Raw genomic sequence first — 27,722 nt, 5'->3', positions numbered from 1 at the left:
CTAATTGAATTTATTGGTTAACTAATCAGGTAAGCTAAATTTCTGTATTATTTTAGAGCGATATTAAATGATGGTGTTTGGATCTAAATGGCCTCCTCATGACAGCATTCATCAGTAGATATTTGTGATTGTCAATCTGTTATTTTAATGATTGTCAGTAGTGAAAAAAACTGAAGCTTTTGGGGGATGAAATACAGATCTTCAGTTATATTTTTAAACCAAGCTGTTGCAAGTGAAAGAGAGAGGGCAAATGTGGTCCATTTTAATTTTCAAGCTTGCCGCAAACTGACCTTTCTCAAGGGTGGGTTATGATGTGCTGTAAACGCCCTTGGGGGGAGGTGAACTCCAGCCCAGAGGGTTAAAGGCTTTGTACATGAGACATGCGATGTAATCACTGAGGTAAACTGGTGCCCCTCGTTGTGCTATTTTGACAAAGACTGTCCAGAAATGTATTTTTGCCTTTGCTGAAATACATCTCAAACTTTTGACATTTTCTGCTGTTTTTTCCCCAGCTACCCACAACAACCAGACTGCATATTGTGTCCTGTGTCCAAACTCATTATGAACTCATTAATAACTCTCCTACTGAAAGAGATCCCTGTTCATGCATAAATAGATTAAATAAATCTTTGATGCGTATAATTTGATATGTAGTAATCCAGTTATTGCCTCTTTCTTGACCAATTGTCACTGGTGTAAACTCAGGCTGATTGGGCAGTTCCACTGCACAGTTCAGACAGCAAAGCAATGTTTTACATTGTTGTCAGTCGCCGTCATCATTACAGCATCAAGCAGATGGAGGAGGGCAGGAGCTTAAGCCATGCCACATGCAGATGTTTGAAAACAGTTTCACTACTTTAAAAGAAACGGCAGAAAAACATCAGCAGTCTTGTGTCATAGGCATTTACCATCTGCTGCTGGTAATTGCATTTGACGGACCTTGCTCATAATAATGGATGTGCTGGTTATGCTAGGGTACCTGAATACTTGGGATAGGTCTTGCAGTCATGGCAAGGAAGCTAAAACTCCTGATTAGACTGGTAATCGGAAATGGAAGGCATACAATTTAAAATGAATTTTCACGACATTTACAAGATCCCTTGGCTGCAAGATGCATTGTCTTCTGCATACAAATAAGTCCACACTGCTGCTCACATCTTTCCCCTGTACGCTTGTACTGACATTTCATGAATGCATGAGCAAAAAAACAACCAATAACTGTAGTTATTCACACACGGTTTCTTTGAAAGAGATTAGAGTGTTGTGCTGCTTTTTTTTTTTTTTCAGCTTGAATTGAGTTTCACATAAAGCGATTTCATTTTCAATTACAACATCACTTTGAATATTTTGGCTTTTCTCAGCAGACTCTCCTCAACCTCAACCAGTGTGCCACTAGAGGACAAAAGAGAGCTTCTTCTGTCTTAGAGCTAAGGTTTTGTATAAGGTAAGAAGACACTAGGTGCTGTGATGAGCATCAGTCCAATTTAAAGGTAGCTTTCACTTGATCGTTTCCCTTTGTGAATATTAACGATGTTTCTCTGAACATCCATTTCCTGCCAGAACAGCCTTCATTTATATCAGGTTTTGAATAGGCTTTGTGGTTCACTAAGGTGGAACTGAAAATTTGCTCTAGCCTTGAACACCTTTATTACACAGGAAATAACTTTGAAAAAATGATTTGCCATTAAGAAAAGAGTTTCATCCAATCAAATCCAGATTGAAAAAGTAAAAGCTGCTATGAGGCCTGGCCTATATAATGTCCTTTTCTTGTTAGTGTGTTGTTACAGAGGGGGTAAGTGTAGTAATTTCAGTGGGTATTATTAGTGGAGTGATTGCCTCGCCTGGATGTGTAGTATTTACTGGCTGACATATTGTCCTTGCAGCATGTGTTATTATTTTGAACTGTGTTTGTGGATGATAGTTTCCACATCACTACAACCAGGACCAGTTTCTGCACTGGATGGTACTGTGCATTTGAAAGCAACTAATATTAGATGTCCTGCACCTGGTCATGTGCGCCACATCCTCGCTAGTCAGCACCAGAATTTACTAGCCAGTTAAACAAATGATTAATAATCGAATGATGTAGGCCCACAATGTCCATGTTATGTTGTGTCTAAGCTGTAATGCAGCCACCCGCCACAAGCTGGGCTGTAGCTCTGGTTGGTTAATGGGCCTGCTGCCCCCCACTATAAAGCCCAGATGTGAACCAGCACAGTGGACAGATGGGATCTCTTGTGTAGGCTGTGTCAGGTTGAACCAGCGTAAACTAGTCGACCGGAGGATTGGTAACGACATTCAGAATAGGCAGGCTGGTGCTAACATTGCTAATGTTAGCTACAGTACGCAAACCATTTAATATTGTTTACCTGCAGATAAATGAGTCGCAAAGTGCCGCACATGTGAGCGGCATCTTAAATAGCCGTCATTTTCATTACTGAAGAATGTTGAACTGTTGTAATGAAATAGTTTGTAAACAGGCTACACACAGTATGGTTTTGGACAGTGTTTAGCAGTGTTAAACTAAATGTGCTCAATGTTTTCTGTTTTTTTTTTTTTTGTTTCACATTCAGACCAGTAAACTTGAATTTCAAATGTTCTTTCACTTTAATGGACAGGGAATTAGGCTAGGATGCTAGGAACATCCCTACCCTGCAGCCCATACATTTCTTCACGTGATAATTTGCTTAGGATGGTAAATATTGGTGACGTTTTTTGCATTGTTATTTTCAACAACCTCATACTGAACAATGAACTGACTCGACCAGTATGTTTTGCATGTGAAGGCCAGGCTTTTTTTGTACTGTGTCATTGTATAAATCTACTCAATAACTGGAATCAACAGCCAGAAATAGTCCCCAACAGATGCATTATTTACTCTTGTTTGGGTAACTCTACAGTGCCCATCTGTTGGGTATGATATGACTGAGGCTTTGTCTCCTTATAACCTGTGTTTGACTTGTAAGAAGTTTAGTGGCAGATGGTTAGTCTTCTGCATGGGCTTCACAGTCATTTCAATAGCAGGTGGGCAGGTCATTCTGTTGGTCATACTGGATGCAAATGTCTCTCTATAACATGCAAATCTATGCAAAATGCTGCAAGATATAGGAACGGGTGAATAGATTAGATCTGAAAGAGCAGAAGCTCAACCAGCCCGCTCACTCGTAGACATTTACCTGCTGTGTTTTTTACATCAGCAGACACAATAATCCATTGCATTGCTCGGAGGCATCATGACACCAGTTGCTAGAGTAACAGAAAGCCTTACTCATTAAATGTGTAGGCTAATTGTCAAAATCCCACATATTTGCATGACTGAGCGGAATGTTTTCTGAACATAGTCAGGCTTCAGGGAAGAAGGGCATTTGGTTTTTACTCCCACACTGCATTCAAAGCCACAAAAATGGATGTGAGAGAGCTCTTTATTTGCATCAAGCCTGTGCTTTTAAAACATGCAGGGGTGTGGACAAGTGCTCGGTTCATCTCCGATTGGCACAGTCTGTTCCATAGCCCACGATCCACTCAGCCTTTGTTTGGTAAAAGTTTATGAATGACAAAGTTAGCTTCCATCCGTGTTTTCCTAAAAGCTGTCCTGACATTTGAACAATGTCAAACTCCTTTTATCATGCCGACCGGTGGTCCGGGACCCTTCTGGCTCCAGGTGGAATTCATAACACCACCTTTGCGCCGGCTGACAGCAATGACCGAGACTTTTGTCTTTTGTATTCAACCTTTTACCCGCCTGCACACTGTTTTACACCCCACCCCACCTATCTCTCCAACCTCTTTTATCTTTCATCATTTCCCCTGTAACTGTCTGCCTCCATATTCCTCTAATGTCTCCCTGTCTCCTCTCACTATCCTTACCATCACCCCGCCCCCCTCTTTTTATTCAGAATCATACAGAAGATCCTGACCGTGCTCATTAATTGTGCATGATAACGTTAAGTCCTTCAGCACTCATATGGGTCGCAGCGTTCGGAAGATGGACGAGCCGATATCGGTGAATGTGGAACTCTGGTCTCTCTCTCTGCCTGCACCAGTCCAGCTGCCTCCTGTGTTTTTAAATCCCCCTTTTCACCCTCCAGTCCCCTGAGGACAACTGTCTGCTGCTCTTTCTCCTGAGCCACCGATAAGAAAGGAAGGCTCCTCTAATGTGACAGTCTATAACAACAGTGGGCTGCCAAGCCAATCAAACACTCTTTGTAGCCATAAGAAACAATGACTCAAGGTTATTCTGGGTAACAGCTTCTGTCAGCTCAACTTGATGATATTTTCATAATGAACATGTGATGTGATGCACTCTTGAATGCTAATTTAAGGACAAAGTGTCAAATTAAACACAGCTTCTTATTCATCAGGCTTAATTTCACCGCAGAATGAATCTCTCATCGCTCTAATGTTTTCTGAGATCTGTGCCCTCCCACCACACAGTTCAAAATGTCTAATGATTACAATAGTTGTTTTGTAAATGGCATCAGACAGAGTCCAGCCCTCCAGAGCAGACAGGGCAGACATGGTTGATTTTCACATCAGCGGACTGGTTGATGAAGCTCCGGTCTCCTTGGCTCCAGCTAATTAGAGAGCGAAGACCTGCGTTTATAAGCTGCAAGGCAAAGTGCACAGACCGGGGCTACAGTGAGCACACATCAGGGACATCACTCACGCGTTAAACAGAGCCTCTTTATTTTTGATTTGAAGTTTTACTACAGACAGCCAGTGCACTGCACCGAGCCCTGATCGGATCTGCTCTCTTGAATATATGAGACATGATGGTGATGCTTTGCCTGCTCACGTACTAGCTTCCTCTGAGTGTAGGCTTTAATTCATTTTATTACAGGGCTTTGTTGAATACTCAATGTTGATTAGTCATTTCTACGCTCTGTTATTTCTGTAGAGCAGATTTCTGCTATGAATCACACACCATCGCTATGGACACACTTTCGATTATAAACTGTAAATCCACAGGGAGAAGTGCAGTATATTAAACATCCAAGAATTTACTGTGGCCAAAGAGAAATTAGATGAAGGAAACAAACGTCATCCAACAAACGAGTTGGATGACGGAGAAATTGAAAACATTAAAGAGGCATGAAGTTAACACTAAACTAAGCAGTGAGGACTGTGAAAATGTCAGCAGACCGTCAGGAATGCGTGGCAGGAAACCTTAATCAGGCTTGATCAAACTCAAATGTTCAGTTTAATGTGAAGAATACTAACAGCTGAGTAGGCCTATTTAAAGAAGGCCATAGAGTAAACTAAACTAAAGTCTAGGATCTGCTTTAAAGCAGAATGAAATATGTTGAAAAAGACTTGATTTGATCAGTAAGTAGAATGGAGAAACGATCCATTGATCTGGATCCATACATCGATTGGTTGGAGGATGATCCAATCAAATCGATGGAAAGTCAAAACATCTACCTACATGCTCATCTTTATGATGCGCCTTTATTTTGAAATCCCCCAATGCACGCCTCCCAGCTGATTGACATCCTCAACTTTCAAACAAGCGAGCGGCATCTAAGATCCTGTGTGGATTCAAATAAACGATCTTACTTCACTATCTACCCATAGCCGAGGAGGTAGTGTGAGTAGCCTCTGATACAGACTCTGTTGGTAAACAACGACAGAGAAGTCTGCTGTTACGTGTCTCCCTGGATGGATCGACTGCAGAGCGACATCTCATGTTAAATTCATCATATAAATAAAAGCTCCAAGTGATCTAAGCAGGACAGCATCTCTCTCTCTCTATCTCTCTCTCTCTCTCTCTCTCTCTCTCTCTCCCCCCCCCCCCTTCCTTCTCTACTCCTGGTTGGTGTTTAGTAGTTAAAAGTGAACACACTGACAAAAAGCACATTCCGTACAAAGAAACACCTTCCTGTAATATCTGTTTCGCCTGTTTGTGTCCACAACGGTCAACGCAGAGTTCGTTCTTAGTTTCTAAATGCTCTCACCTTGCTTTACAACCCTTTCACTGACCTACCTAAATTTCAGTTTACGCTATCTTCATTCAAGTCATGAGAACCAGAATGAAGAGTCTTGAAGTGGTAACGTAGTGAGTTAAAATGTCAGGGAAATCTGTTTAAAATAACTTTCTTTTTTAAATGGAAAATATATTTGTCACATGCCATTTGATCACAAGAACGATTACTATGATATTTTGCCGCATCAATATTTTTTTCAGCCCAAGTTGACATAGTTAAATGTGTTTTTTGAATCGTCTTTTTTCATCTAACAAACCTCTCTCTCTCTCTCTCTCTCTCTGTCTCTCTCTCTCTCTCGCTCTCTGTCACTCTGATATTTCTAACTCTAGGTATATCCAGGGCTAATGGTGACAGCTGGCCTCATCCACTATGTGCTCAACCTGCTCCACATTACCGTCCACATCCGCGACGTATGTGTCTTTCTGGCGCCAGTGTTCAGCGGCCTCACCGCCATCTCCACCTTCTTGCTGACACGGGAGCTGTGGAACCAGGGCGCAGGGCTGCTGGCGGCCTGCTTCATCGCCATCGTCCCCGGCTACATCTCCCGCTCCGTCGCTGGTTCTTTCGACAACGAGGGCATCGCCATCTTCGCCCTGCAATTCACCTACTACCTCTGGGTATGTACGCTTAAGAATCCTAATGTCTATAATAACACTACAGATAATATCCTCACTATGGAGGTGACACATTATTAACTTCTTGTTTTGACAACGGTGCTCACTCTGGCTTAGCTTGGAAAACTGTTAAAGCCGGAAGAACATTTTTCAACGTCTCTTCATCTCTTGGCTTCTGTCTTTTGTTCATTTTTAGGTCATGGGCTTTATGTAGCCTGGCAAAGTGGACCTATTTTCCATCTTTCTTGGCCTCACATGTTGAATTATTTATCCAGAGCCTTGAAAGACACACTGGGCATCTGTGCAGACCATGTGGAGACCAGGAAACCTGCATGCTGCACTAAAACCTCCACAATAAAATGACCTCCATGATCTCAGGTTAAAGGTTCTATAGCACCCCTCCTATTCTGTCTTGTTTTGCATTAATGCACAAAGCAAACAGAACAGCTTGTGTTTTACTCTGCAGGGAAGCTGACCTCGTTGAGATTTCTCCAAACTTTGTCTTCCTTATTTTTCCCAATGTGACTAACACCTTGCTCTTCAGTGATTAAACATACATTGCCGTGGCTCCTCTTGTTCTGGAGGCTTGTCCTTGACAAAAGACCTCGGCTAAAAAAAGAGATTCCACAGTCTTGAAAACAGCTTGTACATTTGTAGGCACTGCAGTGGAAAGAATTGTGGAAACGGTCTTCCTCAGTTAGTGGAAGGAAGAAGCTTTCAAGCTCTAAGATGTCTGGAACAGACAGACTGTGTCCACTCTCTTCAGTTGCATCAGCAGCTACCTTGGAGCCTGCAGCTATCTTACTTTAAATGCATCTCATGCGTTTGTGTCTCTATGTGTCTGTGTATGAAACTCTTCTTCTCGAACACATTTATCAGCAATCCCCTTCTTGTTTTTTTGTAGTCCACCTTGATAGAATTACGGAGCTTTTTATTCAGCATTGAACTTTATCCTTTTACTGATAGATAGAATTTAAAGGCTAATTCAAGAACAGGATATATGTTAAAACCCAGGCAGGGAACACGCAGCAGCTTAGAGGTCATTATTATGTAAGATTATTCAGCTTCTTCTGTTTAATGGGTTTCTGATGATAGTAGAGAATTGGTTTGAGATTTTAAAGGTAGTACCAACACCACATCAACAGATTAAGATCTTGGAAACTGTTCTGTTGGAATGATGTTGTTGCAGTAACGACACAATTGAATGAAGAGGCACTTATAAGATATGTCAGCAGAAATCTGTTTAAATAGATAAATGAAAGTGTTGTGAAGTTCTTGCTGACTGAAATGTATTCAGTTGCCAGACACCTTTATCAAAGTCGGGCTACAGAAAGAGTCAGCCATTGTAGATAAGAACACAACTTTCTTTTTTAGAAAAGCCTTTTAATATAAGTGTCTCGTTTCCTCTTTCAACCTGAATAAACCGCCTCTGAGTTCATCTGCAGATAAAGTAACCTTCACAGTCAGCTCCTTCACTATGTGCTCAATGATGCCATTCTTGTGATTTGGCTTTTTGCTACACCTAAATGGATTTGGAAGAAAATACGAATGTAAATAGTTGCATTTAAATGCCATTTCCCAACTTTAATGCGAAGGCATTTACATGTAAATTTAATTAAGGAATGCCAGACATTTATTTCTGCAATCCCCAAAGACCTTTACTGTCTAGACTGTGGGCTGTTCGGCTGTCTGATACCAGAGTGTGTTTCCTAACAATGGTTCATGAGCAAATCTGCTAACACAAGGCTTATAGTGTGGTGTTTTAAAATCCCTCAAGATGAAGACTGAACAGGTGATGATGTAACAGGAAAGGAAAAAAAAAATCAAACAATCTGAAAAAACAGCAGAAACATACAGTTTGTCCCAATCAAGTGTTTGGTATATTCACAAAAAGAAGACTACTGCTGTGCATGACTGAGGAATCCTGTTTCCCTGTTTTCAACTTTCACACACATCAACAGTTCTTTAAAAATATTAAGACTTATCTGTCAAAAAGCCATGATAAGGAGAAAACATCAACAAAATAAGTGCAGTGCGTTCACCATAAGGTGCAAACCACTTATTAAACCTGAGAACTGAAATAGACAATTCACAATACTCAAGAAAAACTTTAAAATGTTGAGAGAAGAAATATGAAGTAATGAGACGATAGAAGCCTCTTTTATGATGCTTTCACACAAACATAAAAATTGACTAAACTCTGAGACACGTTGAACAGCGCAGATAAAATAAAACCAAAGCATAAGAAAGTAACAGACAGGAACAACAACAATAAAGATGAAAGAACAGGTAACAATGAAGTACAGCGCAAAAACGTACAGAGCAATGAATCCCTGAGCTTGATGGGTTACTGAAAGTTGGAGGTAATTGAGTAAAAATATGTTTTAAGCACTGATAAACAAACAACCAGTGCGGTGGAAATACAGAGATTTGATTGGGGGGGGGGAAGCCCATTTCCCATTTCCCTATGAACACCACCGTGTCTTTTTAAACATGGTGGAAGTGATGTTAAGTCAGCCAGTGGAATCAGCCATCTCGTTTTTGTCGATGGCATGACTGCTGATGAAAGCAGTTGGATAAATCTTGAGGTGAAGGGATCAATCCCATCAGTTCAGTTTGAACAGAGGGCCTCAAACTTCAATGGACACCACTTCACACTTAAAGCACGACTGACAAAACAACCAGAGACTTCTGCAGGACAAAATAAAATGTCATGTTCCTGAAAGGCTAAATCTATTACCTGACCTGAACCCAAGAGAGAAGGCTTTTTACTTGCTGAAAGCGTAGCAGGGAGAAAGCCTTTGTCCAGTTCCACTTGGCGCCCTGAAATGTGGAGTCTATGTTTAGATGTTGTTGTTATTCAAGCACAGTTTCTACAAAATTGCTGTGAATAACCTCAAGCTGAAGCTGAAAGTCTGCACCTAAGTGTTCAAAGTATAATAACAGAAATGTCTGCATTGTCCAAATAATGATTGAGCTGACTGTGTTCATCCAATGACGATGTTAGAATTAAGTGAATAAGTATTTTCCAAAGGGTCAGGTTGGTTTTAAACCATTTGTAGAGGATCACAGTGCATGCTGGTAGCCCTGCACTGAAAGACAAACATTCACAACATGTCTATTTCTGTCAGGATGATTAACATCTGTGTTACGGCTACACCCAGCCCCACAGCTAAAGGCTATCCTTGCGCCTAACGCTAAGGCCAGTGAGCCCGTAACTTAATGCCTCTCCTTATGTGTTGCGTAAACGTGAATGTGTATCCTGCCTTACCTAAATGTGTGTGCAACTGTCCTGTCTGTTTGAGGGGTGCGTGTAGGTGACTGACTCACCCCAAAGTTCCTCGTACGTGCTGTGACTAGCTCACTCGAACAGCCCGATCCACGAAGCCACTGGGGTACGATCTCCTCCGCCAGCCCTCTCTTTCGTATCAGTTTAGTTCATGTGCAAAAAGAACCCGTGAAGTGTTGAAACAAAAACAAACGTTATTTCAGATTCAGTCCCTCAGGTGTCTGCGTCCTCGCGTCTTCCTTGTGACGTCTCTTCCACTCAAAACCAATTTCAGAGACAGAGCCACCACACCACCCCCCCAGTGTTTCCCCTACCATTATATTAGGGGGGTGGCCTGGTTGTGTGTGTGGTTGTCTGACAGACTCACACGCAATAATAAAAAGTCTGTAAGAAGCATCAGAAAATAAAGTAGTCTGCTTAGTTGACTTCGGACTTTTCTGGGCATGTCTCTCTCTCTCTGCCGTTACTCAGGGGATGCATGCTGCATTCAGTGGTGCTCAGACAATGAGAGATGCATTCAGGTGCGCTCAGAAACAGGAGTTGCAGGAACAACTCACAGGACCCGCCCCGCCCCCCCCAGAGCTCTAAACCTAGGGGAAACACTGCCCCCTCAGGTGTGTCATCAGTACTGACCCTGCTTCTCCTCCTACTAACCACGCCTACCGCTAAAGACACTGAACTGAATCCTCCTAACGCATTATTATAACAATCTGGTTCAGATATATAAAGATGTAATGTTGAAAGTAGTCCTGTTTCTGCAGCTGAAGCTAGAGATGCTCCAGATACTCTACATACTCTACCAGCATTCATCTCTCTGCCTGCCACTGGAGCACGAAAGGCATCTTTCATATTTCTTCTTTATTCAATGTCACCTCATGCAATTTCTGGAAATTATTTCCTATCAACAAAATAACTCAATGTTCCTGTAGACAGCAGCGATGTAATATAAGGGAACAGGTTAGATGGAAGAAGTCATCAGTGTGGAGGGATTTTCATTTCTGCAGTTAGCCTGTGCAGGAGCAGCTGTCAAAGAGGTTTGGAGGTTAAAATTAATTCCAAATGTAATATTGGAGATTTTAGCTGATAACGGAAAGGGGATATTGATTGTAAGGAAATTATTTTTCAAGACACCGCTTGTTCAGGCTGTATTTATTAAAAGTGAACCTTCAAGCAGCCAGCCGCCCCAACCTTCAAGACCTCCTCCCAAACATGCTCGCAGTGAAACAAGGACTGCACAAAGAACTCATTTCTCTTTAATGCTTGGCTTACAAAAGAAGCAGTATTATGACTGCTTTCCTGTTTTTGTGCTATAAAGTTAATACTCTCTTCACCTGTTATCTTTCAGATTTTGCAAGAAGAAATTGAAATGCAAATCAACTATTGTGTCCATTATTTACACCTCACTGAAGCTTCTTTTTGTCTGCTTCTCTGCATTGCTCCTGGAGCTCAGTTTACTTTAACATTCATAATATAGAATGTTTTAGCTCGTCATCATCTCTGTAGTGCTCACACATGACCTCCTGCAGAAAAATCCCCTCTCAACTACAACATGTGAAAGTCTTAACATTAATGGAGTCGTGTATTTGGAGGCCGTTCACACTCTGCTCATCAGCATTCAGGATAAAGGTTCACCTTAGCTGAGCGTTTGGTGAGTCAATTACTGCCCAGCACTCGGCAACAGATTCAGACAGTTAAGCCTCGACTATCCACACTACAAATGCAAGGACATGTTTCCCTGACCGTCACAGATGTTTACCTGGTAAACAGCGGAATGAAGGTTGTCACTTGATGTGTTCCACTTCCTCAGCTTGAACACAGAGACGCCTTTTTATGAAGGGATTCAAATGAGACACTCAGATTCAGTGCCGCAAACCTCTTGATATATGTACCGTTATGTGATTTTTTCCAAATAATTCCATTTGGTAGTTATAGAAAGACAATTGACAGCAGCATTCACATAATGTTCTGCACTCTTTATCATTCATTGACTCAGACCATTGCTTTTGGTGTTTCTTTAGCTAATTTAAATGAGCAGGTTTAGCCTTGTTCTGTTTCCATGCTCACAAAATCATTTCTTAGATTTTTCCAATTTTTCATTCATAACCTAAACTCTGATCTAAATTCAGAAATAGTCACACAGAGTAAAATACATTTGCTGAATTTATGAGTTATCCAGCATTAGACTGACTTCCTTTACTGCCCGTTTCCCAAAAGTAAATAAGGGTTATTCCTTCACTATGCAGGCCACAGGCAGTCAGAGTGGTAATAGCATCTTGTATGATATTTTATTTTACCTTCCAGGCATTGATTGGCCTTTCTGTTTGAGTGTAAAGAAATGTTGCGCGGTGGAGTCTTTTATCCCGGTAGTATAGTGATGCAGGTATTTGGTCATGCCTCGCTGCTGTCCGTCACAGCATAACAAGCTTGGCAGTACAGTCGCCGTCGGCTTGGAAGAGACCTTTTTTTTATTTTTTTATTATCTGTCCAAGAATTCAGCCGTCCCAGCTCATGTCACTTTATCAAATCGTGCATGGACACATCTCTACATTTGGTTCAAGGTAGTATGAGTCACTCATTGGAAACTGGCTGACTGTCACTGATCTGGCAATAACCTGCACTTTAGTGTCCAGGCAGCTGGCTGAGCACGCCTGTTGTGTCTACAGTGTAAGTCCTGTTACAACACAACTGGCTCTGAGTCTGTGTACTGGTTTGGCAGCGTAAAGCTGTTGGCGGTGTCATACACTGACATAGTTCACATCCTCAAACATACAGTACATGGCATGTTTGATCAACAAAAATCCAACTTTATGCATGTATGTATATTCCTGAAACCCACAGATTTGAAAAACCTTTAAGAGACGAGAACCCTCAATATATTGAAATGGGGAACGATGAAGATATCAGGACCAGCAGACACCCTCACAGCACATAATTTTTACCAAAATGCAAAGATGATGAACAGACTCTTAGGTCAGAAAGTATCAAATATTGAACCTTTTGAATAAAGAAAAATCCTAATCCATCATAGACGGGTAGACCATGGACACTCCAGGCATGACTGTGCTAAAATAAAATACAGTTTGCCTAGACGTGGTAGTGTTATAATTAACCAGTAAGAGCAAATAAAAATAAAGTCTGAAAATGTAGCTGGCACATGGAATGTTGAGAGTTGGGCAACAAGGACTGCAAACTTTGAACAGAGCTGCAGATAAGTGAAGTCAGTAAGAGGTGAACTCCAGGTGAACCGTCTCTCTGCACTGAAAACTGAACCAACTGCATTATTCTCCCACTCTCTTAAATAATCCTCAGAAAAGAAAAAGTACATGCTATATCTAAAATGTGATTTTCTTGCACCTTTTTCAGTCTGATTTTAAAACGATCACTCCCCATTTCAAGTTTTAGACGTTTGAAAAATAATAGGGAAAAGAACAATGAATGAATCACTGCAGGTCAGAGCTGGTTCAGCCAAGACGCCCAAACCATGAGTTTAATCTGCCTAACGCTTTTAATGCTTGTCAGCGTCTTTATGGAGATGAGTTTCTTATTTTCAGAGCACTTATTACATAACATTTTGCTGAGGTTGTTTCCCTCCAGTGTCCATCTCAAACTATTTCTTAATACTGCATAAAAAAACTCCCCAAATTCCCAGTTCAAGCCTTCCAGGACTCATCCAAAAAACCTCTCACCAGACCCATTAATCCCACACCAAGAAGTGGGTATGAGAGATATCTGTGAGTTGGTGCCCTCTTGTCATCTCATGTGCATGATCAATACATCAGGGGGAGGGAAGGCGTTTCCTCTTAGCAGCCATCATTGCCTCTTAAGGTGATGTGTCATCACCCACCCCTCCCCCCCTCATCGCCCACCTCTCACGTCTCTCGTTCTATTTGGCAAGAGCCCTGAGAAACAATCATCCTGGCCATGCACCACTGCTTCCCATTATCAGTCTCATTTACCCACATTTGTCATTGTGTTTTCCCGTCCTCCTCCCTGTCTGTCTTCCATCTCATCTTCCTTTAATTGTCTTTGTCTTCTCCTGTTCCTGCCATTTCTTTTGCTCTAGCCGTGCTCTGCTTTTATTCATCTTCCTGTTTTGTTCCTCCATCTTTTCTACATCTCATTATTGCGCGTTCATTTCTTCCTCCTTCTCTCTCTCCCCTGTTTGCTCCTCCACATGGCAAAAGCGCGCGAAAAGCCGCTCTCTCAAGTCTCAGCCCAATCTTCATTATCCGACTCCTTCGTTTTATCCGCTAATAACCCATTCAACTGCACTCGCTTAATCTGTGTTTACCCCCCCTACCCCCTCCATTCCAACACACACACAATCACACTCCCATAATCTATAATTGAATCCTCTCACACCCAGGAGAGCTGCTCTTCTTAGCACCATAGCTCTCAGTAACACACACACACACACACACACACACACACACACAGTTGCACTGCCCCTCCATTGCTCTAACCCTGTGCTCCATGCCAACATTGTTGCTGACAGTAATTCCACTCTTTCTCTCACGGCTCACATTTAATTAGCCGGACTGGTGTCCCGCTGTGTGACTTCTGTGTTTCACAAAGACGGTGGACAGCGGGGATAGCGTGTGGAAGCACCGGTTGAACGAGGCTCCTACTTGCCTCTGAATAAACAACACCAGGCTGCACGCTAGCTTTGCCCCGGCCTGAGAGGAAATAGTGTCACAGCAGCTGTTGTCTTACTAATGTGTCATTGTGCTTAGCTTCACGCCAACAAAAGAAGCAAACACTCATTCATGGATATCTTTTCTTGGCAGCTTTAAAAACCATACAATTTGAATATACGGCTGCTCATTGTTTGTGAGAAACTTTGCTGCCTGTGGATAAGAGGTTTTTAATCTGAAGAAGTTTTCTCCTGGTTAAATGAAGGTTGAATAAAAAAAATGGAGGGATGCATGCAAGCTAGTTCGGGCAGGCAACTCGAGCAACACTGATTGCATTCTGACTTGCGTCATCATAGACAATCACCTGATGACACATCTTCCCAGTTGGCGGTGTTGTTTAACCTGATTTGTCTCCGGTCTACCTCTCTCTCTCTCTTTTTCTGCCCGGCACCAGTACTCTTGCTTTCAGCATCCACCTGTAGGCTCTGATGGGGGGGGGGCAAACCTTTATGTTTCAGCATATAAAATCAAACTGGTAGGAGTGATGAGGTCGAGCCTTGACACAAAACGCACAGTGTTCAGCTGCTGCAATCAACCTTTCAAACCATGACAATGATAGCCAATGACTTTAATCACCAGAGGACTTCTTGTTACTCTAACACCAGTTAGTTACCTGAAATTTTTTTTTGCTCATATTTCATTATTGAGGAAGAAGATAAGCCCGCACACTTGCTCAACTGCTACAAAAAGTTTAAATTCATCACAACCATAAGGTTTCGACCAGAGGTCTTCTTCAGGTGATAATTCCCAAAGTGATCATATTTAACACCAAATGTTTTTCTTAGTGAGTTTGAGGTCGATTCCTTTTTTTTTTTCATACCTTGAAAAAATACCATGAAACTCTACTTAGAACTGAGATGAAGTGGAAAAAAAGAAAAGGTCTTCCTTACTGGACTTAAATGATGGAACCAGCAAGTTTGAAGACGAACAGCAAGCATACAGAGCTGTGATTTATTCCTTTATGAGGCAGCATCACAACCAGTTAGCGTCCGTGTCATAATAGAATCACCTCCCCTAGAGGAATAAATCTCCTCTGAATTGGGTCTAATTCCTGTTATGCCAGCCTCAAACAGAGCCATCCGTGCGCTAGAAAATAGTAATGTCCTCCCTTCACAAACACAAGCTCTGTATTTGTTAGAGGAGAGAATGATAATCAGGTCACCTACTTACTGTAGCCCACCTCGACACTCAGGTTCTTCTGCATATGCCTACAGAATGTAGCAGTGTCAGTGTTTCTGTCTGTGCAGGTGATTAATGTGTGACTGGTCCAGTGGTTTGTCTGTGACGCTCTGCTGGTTATGTAGGTGAAGCCACCGTGGTCCAATCATTTGTCCCCTCTCATCAGCAAATCTTAAGAAAAAAAAGAAGACCAAATACTTTATTAATCCCCAAGGGGAAATTCTGTTTTTAAAGTAGTTTTTGAACATGCTACACACACACACACACACACACACACACACACACCAGGATTACACAAACATTCACCAACAAGAACCTATGGATATGTACTGATGGAGAGAGTGAGGGGCTGCACATGAAAGGGTTCAGTGCCTTGCTTAAGAGCACCGCTGCAGTACTCAGGAAGTGAACTGGCACCTCTCCAGCAACCAAACACAAATTTCCACACTTTGGTCCGGCTGGGACTTAAACCGGGACCCTCCTGTACGTAGACAAAGTCCCTCCCTACTGACTGAGCTACTGCCACCTAAAGCAGCAGAAGTAAGCTTCTAGAGACCCCCCTCCCCCCCTATTTAATGCATTTTTTATTATATACGTGGGTAAATGTTATCATCCCTGTATTTGATTATTAGCATAATGAAGTATGAAGCTTTGTCTTCTTTTAACCCTATTCTCCAAAGTGTTGAGTCTGTCAATAGAGCTTCTGAGATCTGGTGAATCACCATGAAAACAAAGCTTCTAATGGGACTGTGTTTCTTTCATGGTCCTTCTTTTACTTTGTAATAGAAGGCGAACATTGTGTCTTTGTCAAAGAATATGTGCATCATGTGGTGCTTTGTTTCTACTTTCCCTGTAACACAAACTGTGATGTCTTCTTTGTTGGTGACTCCAGCTATCGTATTAATGTCACTCTCTTATCATTTAACGATCGTTTCTCTCTCTTAGGTGAAGTCAGTGAAGACGGGCTCTGTGTTCTGGACCATTGGCTGTTGTCTCTGCTATTTCTACATGGTAAGAAAGGCTGCACACGCTGACACAGAAACATCAGGTACATGCTAACCTCAGACGGAACTGATTCAATCATCATTTTTCCTTTTGTACCTCTCAAACTACAGGTGAAATATAACAAGCTTATTTCCATTTCTGTCTGTTCTGTTTATGCGTATTATTCATAATCTGACTCCTGTTTTAAATTCCTTAAAAGCTCCTGGGAAAATAATGTACCTGGTTATTAAATAGTGATGTGTGCCTCTATATGACCTACAAAAACAAATGAGACCATCAGGACTAGATCGATTATTTCTATGTATCTACTTTTAACTTGATTATCTTCTTCTGCACAAACCTTCCTTTTTTCTTTTACCTGTATTTACATTTTCCTCGGCAATGATTCATATTGAGTGAATTATTACAAGACAGCAGCATGAATTTTTGGCTGCACGGTGGTTTTTGTTGTTGCCTCACAGCAGAAAGGTCCGAATCCCCCCTCAGAGTGGGTCTCTTCTGTGTGCATGTTCTCTCTGTGGGTTCCTGCAGGGTACTCCCTCTTCCTCTCGCTGTCAGAAACCATGCCTGTTAGTAGATTTCATGGCTCAAAATTGCCCGTAGGTGTGAGTGTGATTGACTGGCGACCACCGGGGTATACCCTGCCTCTTGCCTAATGAAGGCTAGGATTGACTCCAGCCCCCCTGAGACCCCGAACATTAAAAGCTGTATAGATAATGGATGGATAGATGGGAGATGAATTTTGTGGTCAGGAAACACTACTGACACATGTCCAAGACAAAATGGACAAAGACATCTGACAGTCCTTTCTTATTTGTTGTTGTTGAAACCAGCCACAACAAAGATCACTGATCAGGTTTCTGTATAATTTAGAAACCCCTTAAATCTTGAGTTCATTCTCTGCATTTTTTCTTACAATTCACGTAAACAAACCTTTTTCCTAATTTTCTCCTGATATTTGAGTCAGAGATGACACCACAAATACACCCAGCGTATTTGTGCTGGCATAAACAATCAATGAATCATCAGCATCAAAAGATTTGGCTCTTTTTAGTTAAAAAGTAAAATCCAGGAAGTATAAATAGAGCCAAATTCAGCATGCATAAAGAGCATTCACTGTATCAAATGTGTCTCCACTTGACTAGAACAAGCAATAACTGATTTTTTGGCTTCATGATTACAAGAGTGGACATCAAACAGGCTGCATTGGCTGCAGGAAATGCTTTGTCATGTCACGCTTTGAAAGTATTGCCATGTGTTCCAGCTCTGGCCCTTTAAAAACAGTGCATGGTGATAATCTGCCCGACCACAGGAGGTCCAAACTTTGCCTTTTAGAGTTGATCAGTGAAATAGGAGAGCATGTTCCTTTATATTTAAGATGGTGGATGTTGTGGATGAGGATGTGGACATTTCCCTCAGTCCTGGATGGACATGGCAGTGCATGGAGAAAGGGGCCGAGCAGTTCGGCCAGTGTTTCCTACATTATTTATAAATTCAGGCCCGAGCCCATCGGGGGATTGATGAGAGAGATGAGATGAAAAGACGACCCAGGCACACTGCCTCAGCGACAGATTGTTTGCGTGTGTGTGTGTGTATATGAGGTTAGCTTCCATGAAAATCTGCAGCTTCTTGCTCATTTCGGGGTTTAATCTCTGTGGCCGGCCGTGAGACAGATATCAAATGAAACAGATTACTCAAATCCAGCTTGATCGATCACACAGGGCCACAACATCAGAGGACTGGAGAGACAAAAGAGAGGAGTGATGGAAAGATGAAAAGAGGAGACACAACAGAGGATGGAGGCAGACCGAGACTAAGGGATAGATTTGGGGGAAAGGAGGGAACATGACGGAGACATGGAGAGAAACAGAATAAAAAGAAAATATAGAGTGTGCAACCTCTGAAAAGGTCCGAGTAAGCAGCAAAGGGAACATTGAGTCTCCACTTTTCTTTCTCCTTATTCCTCCTCTCTCTCCCTCACACCAGCTTCTCCCCGTCTCCTCACTGAAGTCTCTCTGTGCTGCAAACCTTTTTTATACATCTCCAGCAACACCACCAGCCTCCTCTGCCCTCGTCTACCCTATAGACCCTTTGACCCATCCCTACTTTGTTTTACCACTTCATCACCTTTTCCTGTCAATTTCATCAGGATATAGCCGAGGCTAGTTTTCCCCTTGGGGCTTAATCAAATGTGACACTCGTAAAAGCAGAGATGGAGACAGACGGGGAGAGATTCCCTGCCTGTATATTGGCATAATCAGAAGGGAGAGGACAGAGAAGGACGAGATTAAGAGGAGGATCAGAGCAGCGGGACCCGCTGATGGACAGGAGCCACAGGAACCTTCCTGCTTCACCGTGAAACATCCTCCTTTCATCCCTGCAGGAGTCAGGGTGAAGCCAGAGGAGGATGGAGCAGGAGTAGATGCATGGATCAATTGCACTGCATTGCTCATTCCCAATGCTTCCCTTCCTTTTTCCTTTAACCCTTCACAGTCTAGCAGCAGGGACTGTGTGTCCTGTATCATCAGGACACAACAGATGCTCTTTTACCTGATGTGTGTATTTACCTTTCACCAACACTAGCAATGTGGTTGTGTGATGTCACTGATGTGATGTGACTTTGATCCAGACTGAAACATCTGATCAGCTGTTAGATGGATTACTGTGAAATGTTATGTAGACCCTCATGGCCCCAGGAGGAAGAGGCAGACTCATATTGCCACCAGCAGATCAAAGTGTTGTCCTGTGGCATATCTCACACCTGCCAGATGAATCCATCACAAGGCATGAGCTGCATCTGTATGACCTTACCAACGTCTAAATGTTCAACCTTGTGCTAATATGAGGTAAACAGTTGTATGTTTCAGTTGAAGTGTCTTAGCACCTTTTTGAACAGTTCTCCCCAAAAGTAGTCAGGCTGGGTTGTTAAAGTGTTAAAGTGAATAATATTAAGGCTGAGTCCTTTTTGTAGCGGCCCTGAGTGCCCCCCCCCCCCCAGCCCAAACCCTTCACTAGAAGTTATCCCCTCTGGCTCTGCCCCTCTTCAGATCTCCCTGTCACCATCAACAACTTAGTCTATCCAATAATAATGTTTGTGACCAAACACCTGCACAACTTTCATCCCTTCATCCATCTCTGCTGTGTTTTGTGGTAATTAATGAATATGGGAATGCTTATACTGCAGATGAACGGAACAACTGATAAATATCAACTTGAGTAACTTAGTACTGACTTTAAAGAACTGCTGTGCCCAAGTTCAGTCTAGATCAAATATTAGCTTCAAAGGTTGAGGACATGTCATGCTTTGTAATAACACAACTAGTCTCAACTTTACATCGTTGTGATTTAGAAGAGAATGTAAGGAGTCTGGTCATCAGCCAAGGTGTGATCATCATTTGAGTCAAACTCAGGCAAACTAATACACACATTCTATCTAACAGCATTATCTACTGCAGCTTTACAAAGCTGTCTCTTTGACAACTTCTGCCCATGTTTTGACCCGTGATCATTAAGAGTGTTGATTTGATGTCATCTGAGAGTCATTTTGAATTAACCAGAAAAAGCATCAAGAGTATGACTAAGCAGACATGAACAATAAGATGTCAAACAAAAGCATAAAGGTGTCCAGCCAACACGACCAATACAGATGTAGACCTCCTCTCCCTGTAGCATGCTGTGTTCTCTCTATCCTCTTCGGCTTGGCCCTGAGGTCATCAGATACGCCCGGTTTGAAATGCATGGAGCGATAACGGCCAAAAGACTTTGCTCCAGACGTTTTCTGATTCCTGCCCTCAGCTGTTAGCCCGTGGCTCGGTCAGAGGGCTGGATGTTAGAACCATCATTTCACACAGCTTTGCTTTTGTCATAGGCGTTCATCTTTGCATGGTCCTCTCATGTGACCAGAAAGTCTTTTCCCTTCTATTTCCTCCAGTTGATGTACGTGTACTGCTGGTAAGGCCATTTATCCTACTAACTCAAGAAGAAACTTTCTGCAACCTCAAATTACACAACTGTAATACAATACATCACAGTTCATCCATTGTGTAAATCATTAGTTATTAATTCTGCGACCTATCTGTATTCTGAGGTACCTGGACTACTTGCAAATACTAACCATCAACTTGTGTTTTTCTATCCTCCGACCTTGACATTGAGCCTCCCACTCTGTTGCACAGTTAAGTATCCAAAGGGTGAAAAACAAGCCTGAAGAAGAATGTTGAATTTGACTCTGAGTCAATAATGCACCTGGCAGGTACCAGGGGCTCGAACTCAGAGAAATCAATCATTTAAAGAGGCTCTTCTTTGGTTAAGCCTGAGGGACACAGGTGTGCTAGGTTTTGCTTTTGTGAATTAACACATGCCATGATTTCATCAATGAACAGACTTTGAGTGAGCTGCACACTTTACCTTTACTGACTTGTCACCATCATGTTTGGTTTCTTCAGTAGATTGTGGTCAGCTCCAGAAAACTGCCAAGAGGTTTTTATTTTTCAGTTTTTCTAAATGTGTAATATCTAATCATAAGCCTTTAGAAATGTCCACACCAGCTGTTTTATATATTGGTATGCACCCAAAGAGGCAGTCTCCATGCACACTGACTGAGCACTGACTCAGCCAGCCTGCGACGGAGACTGGATCCACCACCGTGTGTCGACACTTACAATGGGTCTCTCATTGAAGTCTTCTCTGGTGTTACTTGGAGTTACAGTTCACATGCTGCTAATTGGTCGTCACCATCTGAGAGAACAGATGCAAACGTCTGCCAGATGATAATTGTACCTAATCAGTTGTTTGTCTTTTACTCCCACCTTTAAAGTAGCTGTATTAATGTTTTGATCAATTACACATGATGTGCCTCTTCTTCCTCTGCTTGTGTTCTAAATGCTCTTTTCATCCTGCTTAGAAGGTGCAGCGGGGCTCTACCTGACAGGCTGCTGTGAAAAGGATCAAATGATTTGCTTACATGCTACCTTTTCTGTTTGATTCTCTCCCCCCCTCGGCTGTCTCTCCGTCTTCCTGTTTCACTTTCTAGGACAACTCTTCTTTCTCTTTCCAGCTTTCTTTGTAATCTTTCACTCTTTCAACGTGCTCTCCTCTTCTCTGTTGAGGGCTCTCAGCGTTTACATTTGGCCTTTGCTGTAGTCAAGTGTAGGCAATTGAAAACTTGTCAGTAGTGTTTTTGTGAAGTCCTTTTATGGCGCCATTATCCAGAGGTGTGATACTTAGTAGACCTCAAACGCTTGAGGTGTAATTTTAGTGGAGCTTTTAAAATTATTGGTGCATCTCACATTTTACATCCAACATGTAAAGTGTGATTGCCTAGCTTTTATGGATTCTATACACTTCAGTTTTTATAGCTGTGAGCTCGTGTCTAATAGAGAAACAGCGGTGAGATGTTTTTACAGCTGCTCCTGAACAATTCTTGTGTGCTTTGATTTTTGTGCAGGCGTGCATACATGTCACAGTACGTGGGTGTAATTACTTTTTATTAAACTCAAACAGCACACGATTCACATCTAGAGAATTATGAATTTTTCCATTATGGTAGACGACAATAAATGCTTTGAATTGTGTTCTCACTTAGACCTCGGAGAGCAACATGTATAAATACAACACCGATGTTTTCTGCTCCAATATTTCTGCTTTTCTGTGATAAATATGTATTTCCAAACATTTACTGTACAATGTGTTGTGGCAGATTTCAAATATTTATCTATCTCAAGAGGTCCTTTTACCGTCTAGTGTCAGGAAATGAAGAAGAGAAATATTCCAATGACTTTGTTACATTTCAGCTGCTTTAAAATAAATGAACAATTCAACAGCTATTTTTTCATCAACATCAGTAGAGAAATGTTTTCTAATTTCTGTCTGACACTTAAAGGAGGTCTGTTATGCTCACTCTCACTCAATTATGTCAGTCTGGAACACCTGGGATGTGTAGCTTACTACCTCCTTATTTATCTCATACTGGCGTCTGTTAAATCCCTAATTTCAGCCTCTGTCTGAAACGGATCCTTTTAGCTTCTGTCTCTTTAACGTTTCCACTTTGCTCTGATTGGCCAGCTCTGTTTGCAGTTGCAGGGAAATTTAGAGTGAGCTTCCAGGGGTGGTCGTGTTCTTGAAAGAGCTGCCGGTGTGGAGCATGTCCTACAACTCTGCTCCAGGCTTTCCTCTAATATGTCGGCAGAACCTGACTTCAGGTTGCTTTGCCAACGTTAAGTATATGACATGGTAACATTATATACATATATATTTAAATATGGGTTAGAATAATAGATCTCCTTTATCAGTTTCCTCGCCCTCTGCCCTATTTCTGTCCTCGTGTCACATGTAGATGGAGCAACACATTCTTGTAAAGTGATTGGCTGACTGTTATTTCTAGCATCTCCATTATGGAGGGATGTGATAGGTTGTTAATAAGTAGGGGATTATCTGATATGTGCTTTAATGATGGATTACTTTGAATGCATTTAAGTAAGCAGCCTCGAACACTCTCCTTATTACCACTGATGAAGACCCCAGGCTTATCCCCATCCATAAGGAGCTCTTAATCTTTTAATAAATCCAAACCAATAAAGTCAGCTGGCAGTAGGATTGTTTTATTTAACAGTGAGGTATAGGGTGCTTACATCTGCTTTTGATTGGTTCCTGTCACAAAGCTAATATGTAGCATTTCGAGGGGATCTCTTTGGACTCAGGAAGATTAAATGTTGAATAATTGATCATGAGGGCCACATTTCTATAAATAATGATGAATAGAAAGAGTGATCTGCTGGTCGGCTGACTGACGTGTTTATGTGTGTGTGTGTGTGTGTGTGTTCTAGGTGTCAGCATGGGGAGGTTATGTGTTTATTATCAACCTGATTCCTCTGCATGTGTTTGTGCTGCTGCTGATGCAACGCTACAGCAGGAGAGTCTACATCGGTAAGTTGCACACACACACGCAATTAAAGCAGACCATAGTGTGAGTTGTTTAGAACTCCCCCACATGCAGTAGCTAGAATGTAAAAGTCAGTGTTTTCAGATCCTCTCCCATCAGACTAGAAATGTACACACACCCAGACTAACTACTCGTCCTTCCTCGGTACATCGCTGCCCAAACATTTGACCCTGAAACAATCTCAAATATCCAGCCAAGCCTGCGCAGAAGTCCACACGCCCACACAACACTTAACGCTAAACGCAGCCATCTGCTTCCTGATCATGTTGTATTTCTTTATTGAAACAAATGTTTTGCAGATAGCAGCTGCAGAGCACTGGGGAGGAGAGTATAGGCGTCTTTTTTCCCCCCACAGTTTCACAGAACATGTGGCAGCTCCAGCTCATTATCCTGCAGCTCTGAGAACTCAGACCATCCACACCTCCTCTGTCAGCTTAGCCGTGAGCTCATCGTCAGGCACTCCTGTTGTAGTCAAGAAAAATTAAACCATGTCAAGTATCATTTACACACGATTTGACTTTGTGTTCATTGTATCCGCTCGGCACAGTCTTTTGAAAAGCTTTGAAAATGAATGAAGGCCTCCTCCTCACGGCGAGAGGGATTTGACCCACGTGTACTCCGTCTCCAAAAGCCGCTTCAACAATGAAACTCTACTCGACAATGCAGGACTGTTAGATGAAGTGGAAAATGTCCCTCCGCCTTCATTGTTCTTCAAGGCTGTGTGCAGCCAGAGCATCATCCGGCAAACCTTGTGCACCTTTTGGTAGCAAATGAGAGGTGGAGAAATGTATTTGTAGTCGTATTCCTCTGACAGAAAAAGAAATGAGGGCCTCAAGTGCTTCCTATACTCCTCTCCCGTCCTCCTCCTTTGCATATCACTGCTCGTCTTTGCAGAGCCAGGTGTCTCTCTGTCGCTTCAAGGAGAAGAATAATCTAAAAAATCCCAGTTTAATAAAATACCTTGTAGTCTATTTTCCCTCACAATTCATCTCCTTCTGTCTTGAGTCAATAACAGACGTGTGCGAGAGAGATTGCTGAGGGCGGTCACCACTACTTCAAAAATGAGGCACACTCTTCAGGAAGAGTATGAAATCTTAATTAAGCCGGTGCGTCTGTGTTTCGCTTCCCTCCAGCTACAAAGGTGGGAGTCGCACAGTTTGCAGCACTGTCGTCTCACTCCGGGCCTCGCCGCCACTCTGCGCCCGAGCCAGCTCCCTTTTTCTCTCTAAATGACATTAGATTAGGTATTTTGTGTTTACTCCCTCTGAGGTGTGACAGTGAAAATCAATAGACTCTAAATACCTCCATTGAGGTTGATTTCCCTCAGTGGCTCCCAAACTAGAATGGTGGCACAGAATAGAAGGTTTTTAGTAGTGCAATAGTTTATTTTGATTAGCCGATTTCTTATGTATTCTACCCTCTCTCTCTCTCTCTCTCTCTCTCCCCTCTCTGTTTGCCTTCTCCCTTCACAGCCTACAGCACTTTCTTCATCGTGGGTCTTGTACTGTCGATGCAGATCCCGTTTGTCGGCTTCCAGCCAATCAGGACCAGCGAGCACATGGCTGCAGCCGGTAAGTCCTGCTCCTTTTTAGTTGCTTAAAAAAAAAAAATCATCATTCAAAATGCAGAGATTTAATCTATATTTCTTCTCAAATGTGCTGAATCATTTTCTGAGTCTTTGTGTTTCCAGGGAATAAAATAATCTGCCAGAGAGCAAAGTAAAAGTTAGCTGTGGCAGGTAAAATAATCAGGTCAGCTGCCGGCATAACAGATGGCTTTTTTCTTATAGTGATGAATTTTGTTTTTTTAAAAGCATTTTTTACATTAACTGTAGTGATGGATTAATGTTACATGACTTCTAAAGGTCACATTATGTAAAATACACTTCACTGTGTTTTTCTAACACTAACATGTGTCTCGTCTGTCTACAAACCCCCCCCTGATTATGAGAAAAGTCCATCCTCTCCGTCTTTTGCCTGCTCCACTTTTCAGAAAATGTGTGCTCAAACAGGCCGTTTGGAGATTTTCCCTTCATGACATCACAAAGGGCAGTAGCCTCTCCCCCAGGTGGGTGACACTCCCACAGCTAGGTGTTTGTTCTGCCCTCTGAGTCTGCCTTCTCACCGTAAACAATAGGACATGGAGCGAGAAAGCCCAAGCCACCAACCGCCTTCCAGAGGGGCGTGGTCAGACACAGCTCATTTACATATTTAAAGGTACAGACACAGAAACAGCCTGTTCTGAGCAGGGCTGAAATAGAGGGGTTTATCGGTATGATCAAATACAGGATCAGAGTGGATTTAGAACAATAAACTTCACACACATGTTTTGAGGAGCTCTGAGACTGTTTTTAAATGGTTGAAGAGGAGGAGAATATGTGACCTTTAAATTTCTTAAGGTTCTATGGAGGGGTTCAGAAGTGGTGTCAAATTTGAGTGGCTTGAGGACCTGCAAGAATGGCAACAAATTTCTGATCTTGATTTTAGCTTTCTCACCGGTGTCAGAGCTTTTTAAATTAAAAAAAAGACTGAAATTTGCATTTCTATTGAACTTTTAAAAGACAATAATTATTTCAGTGATCATGCACGACTCATGTTTTAATTAACATTCAAATAAAGTCTCAAGTACTCCCTGCTGTTCTCCAAAGAACCCCGAGGGATACTGGTTTCCCCTTGTGACAAACACTGCCTTAAATTACAGCGAAAGTGAAGAACAATCCTGTTTAAAGTCACATAAAGTCTGTTTACAAGGCCACACTTCTTCATCGCAGAGGTTTTTATTTTAAGAGCTCTTGTGTCAACTCCCAGCCTGCCCTGAGCCCTGCCCGTAAATGTAAGCCGCAGAACACAGAAGAAAGGTTAAAGCTTTCTGCTGTAGTTCATGTATTAAAGGTGTTACTTTACATAAGCCGCTCGCTTATAGCGCACACTTTAAGATTGGTGTTCTGCAGCGGGGGACTGAATCCCCTCAGAAGAACACAGGAAACTACTCCCAATACATTTACAAAATAGAAAATAAGTAAGCAGCCCATATGGGTTTAGCATTTTAAGTACTCTTCATTTTTGGCTCGTGGGTACTTTAATAAAGCTTGTTCAGTTTTGCCTCTTGAAACTCAAGTGTGGGCCCATCTGCTGCCCAACAGCACGGGTGGGTACATATGTATGCGCGTGATGCTTGTATCATTTCCATCCAGATTGGGAGCTGACTGTCTGAAGAAACTGAGCACCACCTTTTCTTATAACACTGCAGCAGGCGTGTGTTGAAGTGTCCCTGCTTTTCCTCCATGTCTACTAAAACAAGCAGCATTATGAGAGGCTTTGAAGAATACACCACCACCACCAACAAAATCATCACCGCCTCCCTCTGCTTTTGACTCCCCGTGTTCTCCATATCTCAAAGACTGAGTGTGTTTTCATGTCGCCAGGATAGCAGCTGCTCAGAACATCTGGTGGTGGCTTTCAGGGAGCACAGTGGGAAACAGGAAGAGAGTGACAGAGCCACGGTTGGTACCCTTGAGATGTCAGCCCCTGAGGCAGGCAGGCAGGCAGGGTGGCATAGAGTGACAAGCGTGTTAGCACTGTGGCCGCTCTCCAGGAGACAGGCAGGGGCTTAACCTTGGAAATGGGTGAGGCCGGCTGTGAGCGGCAGTGGGCCAGTGGAGGATTAGGATGATATCACACAAAGTTTGTCAAAGGATTGGAAGAGAAGAAAGTAAGGGGAAACCACGCCTCTTTTTCATTTTTGTAATTTTGACTCCACCATACAAACAAAAAGAAACGGAGAAAACGACAGTGAGCGGGGATAACAGTATCACTGAAGAGGCTGTGAAGACGACGTGAGGGGAAGGAGCTTTTTGAAACACAAATCTGTCTCGTACATTTAAAATATGTTGTCCCGCAGTATTTGTCTTTCTCACCTGCATGAACAGCCAAAGAGGAATTCTGACAACGGCACCTCTTAACCACGTAGTAGACCCCCCCGCCCCCCGTTTGTGCCCTGCCAGCACCACTGAGGACA

At 42.4% G+C, this 27,722-nt stretch overlaps 1 protein-coding gene across 1 annotated transcript in view; it reads left to right on the top strand.

Annotated features, from left to right (window-relative positions):
• The window catches only part of LOC132990597 (dolichyl-diphosphooligosaccharide--protein glycosyltransferase subunit STT3B), an 89,981-nt gene that overhangs the window by 40,670 nt on the left and 21,589 nt on the right, over nucleotides 1-27,722 (top strand). Inside the window, exons 3-6 of the mRNA XM_061058896.1 lie at nucleotides 6,314-6,601; nucleotides 16,706-16,771; nucleotides 23,590-23,689; nucleotides 25,178-25,276. Of these exons, the coding sequence (XP_060914879.1) occupies nucleotides 6,314-6,601; nucleotides 16,706-16,771; nucleotides 23,590-23,689; nucleotides 25,178-25,276 (553 nt within the window). The remainder of the gene's footprint in view (nucleotides 1-6,313; nucleotides 6,602-16,705; nucleotides 16,772-23,589; nucleotides 23,690-25,177; nucleotides 25,277-27,722) is intronic.

Source organism: Labrus mixtus, chromosome 16, assembly GCF_963584025.1.
Source record: "Labrus mixtus chromosome 16, fLabMix1.1, whole genome shotgun sequence".
Lineage (NCBI taxonomy): Eukaryota > Metazoa > Chordata > Actinopteri > Labriformes > Labridae > Labrus > Labrus mixtus.
The sequence above is the reverse complement of the archived record's forward strand: the minus strand, read 5'-3'. Positions and strand labels throughout refer to the sequence as shown.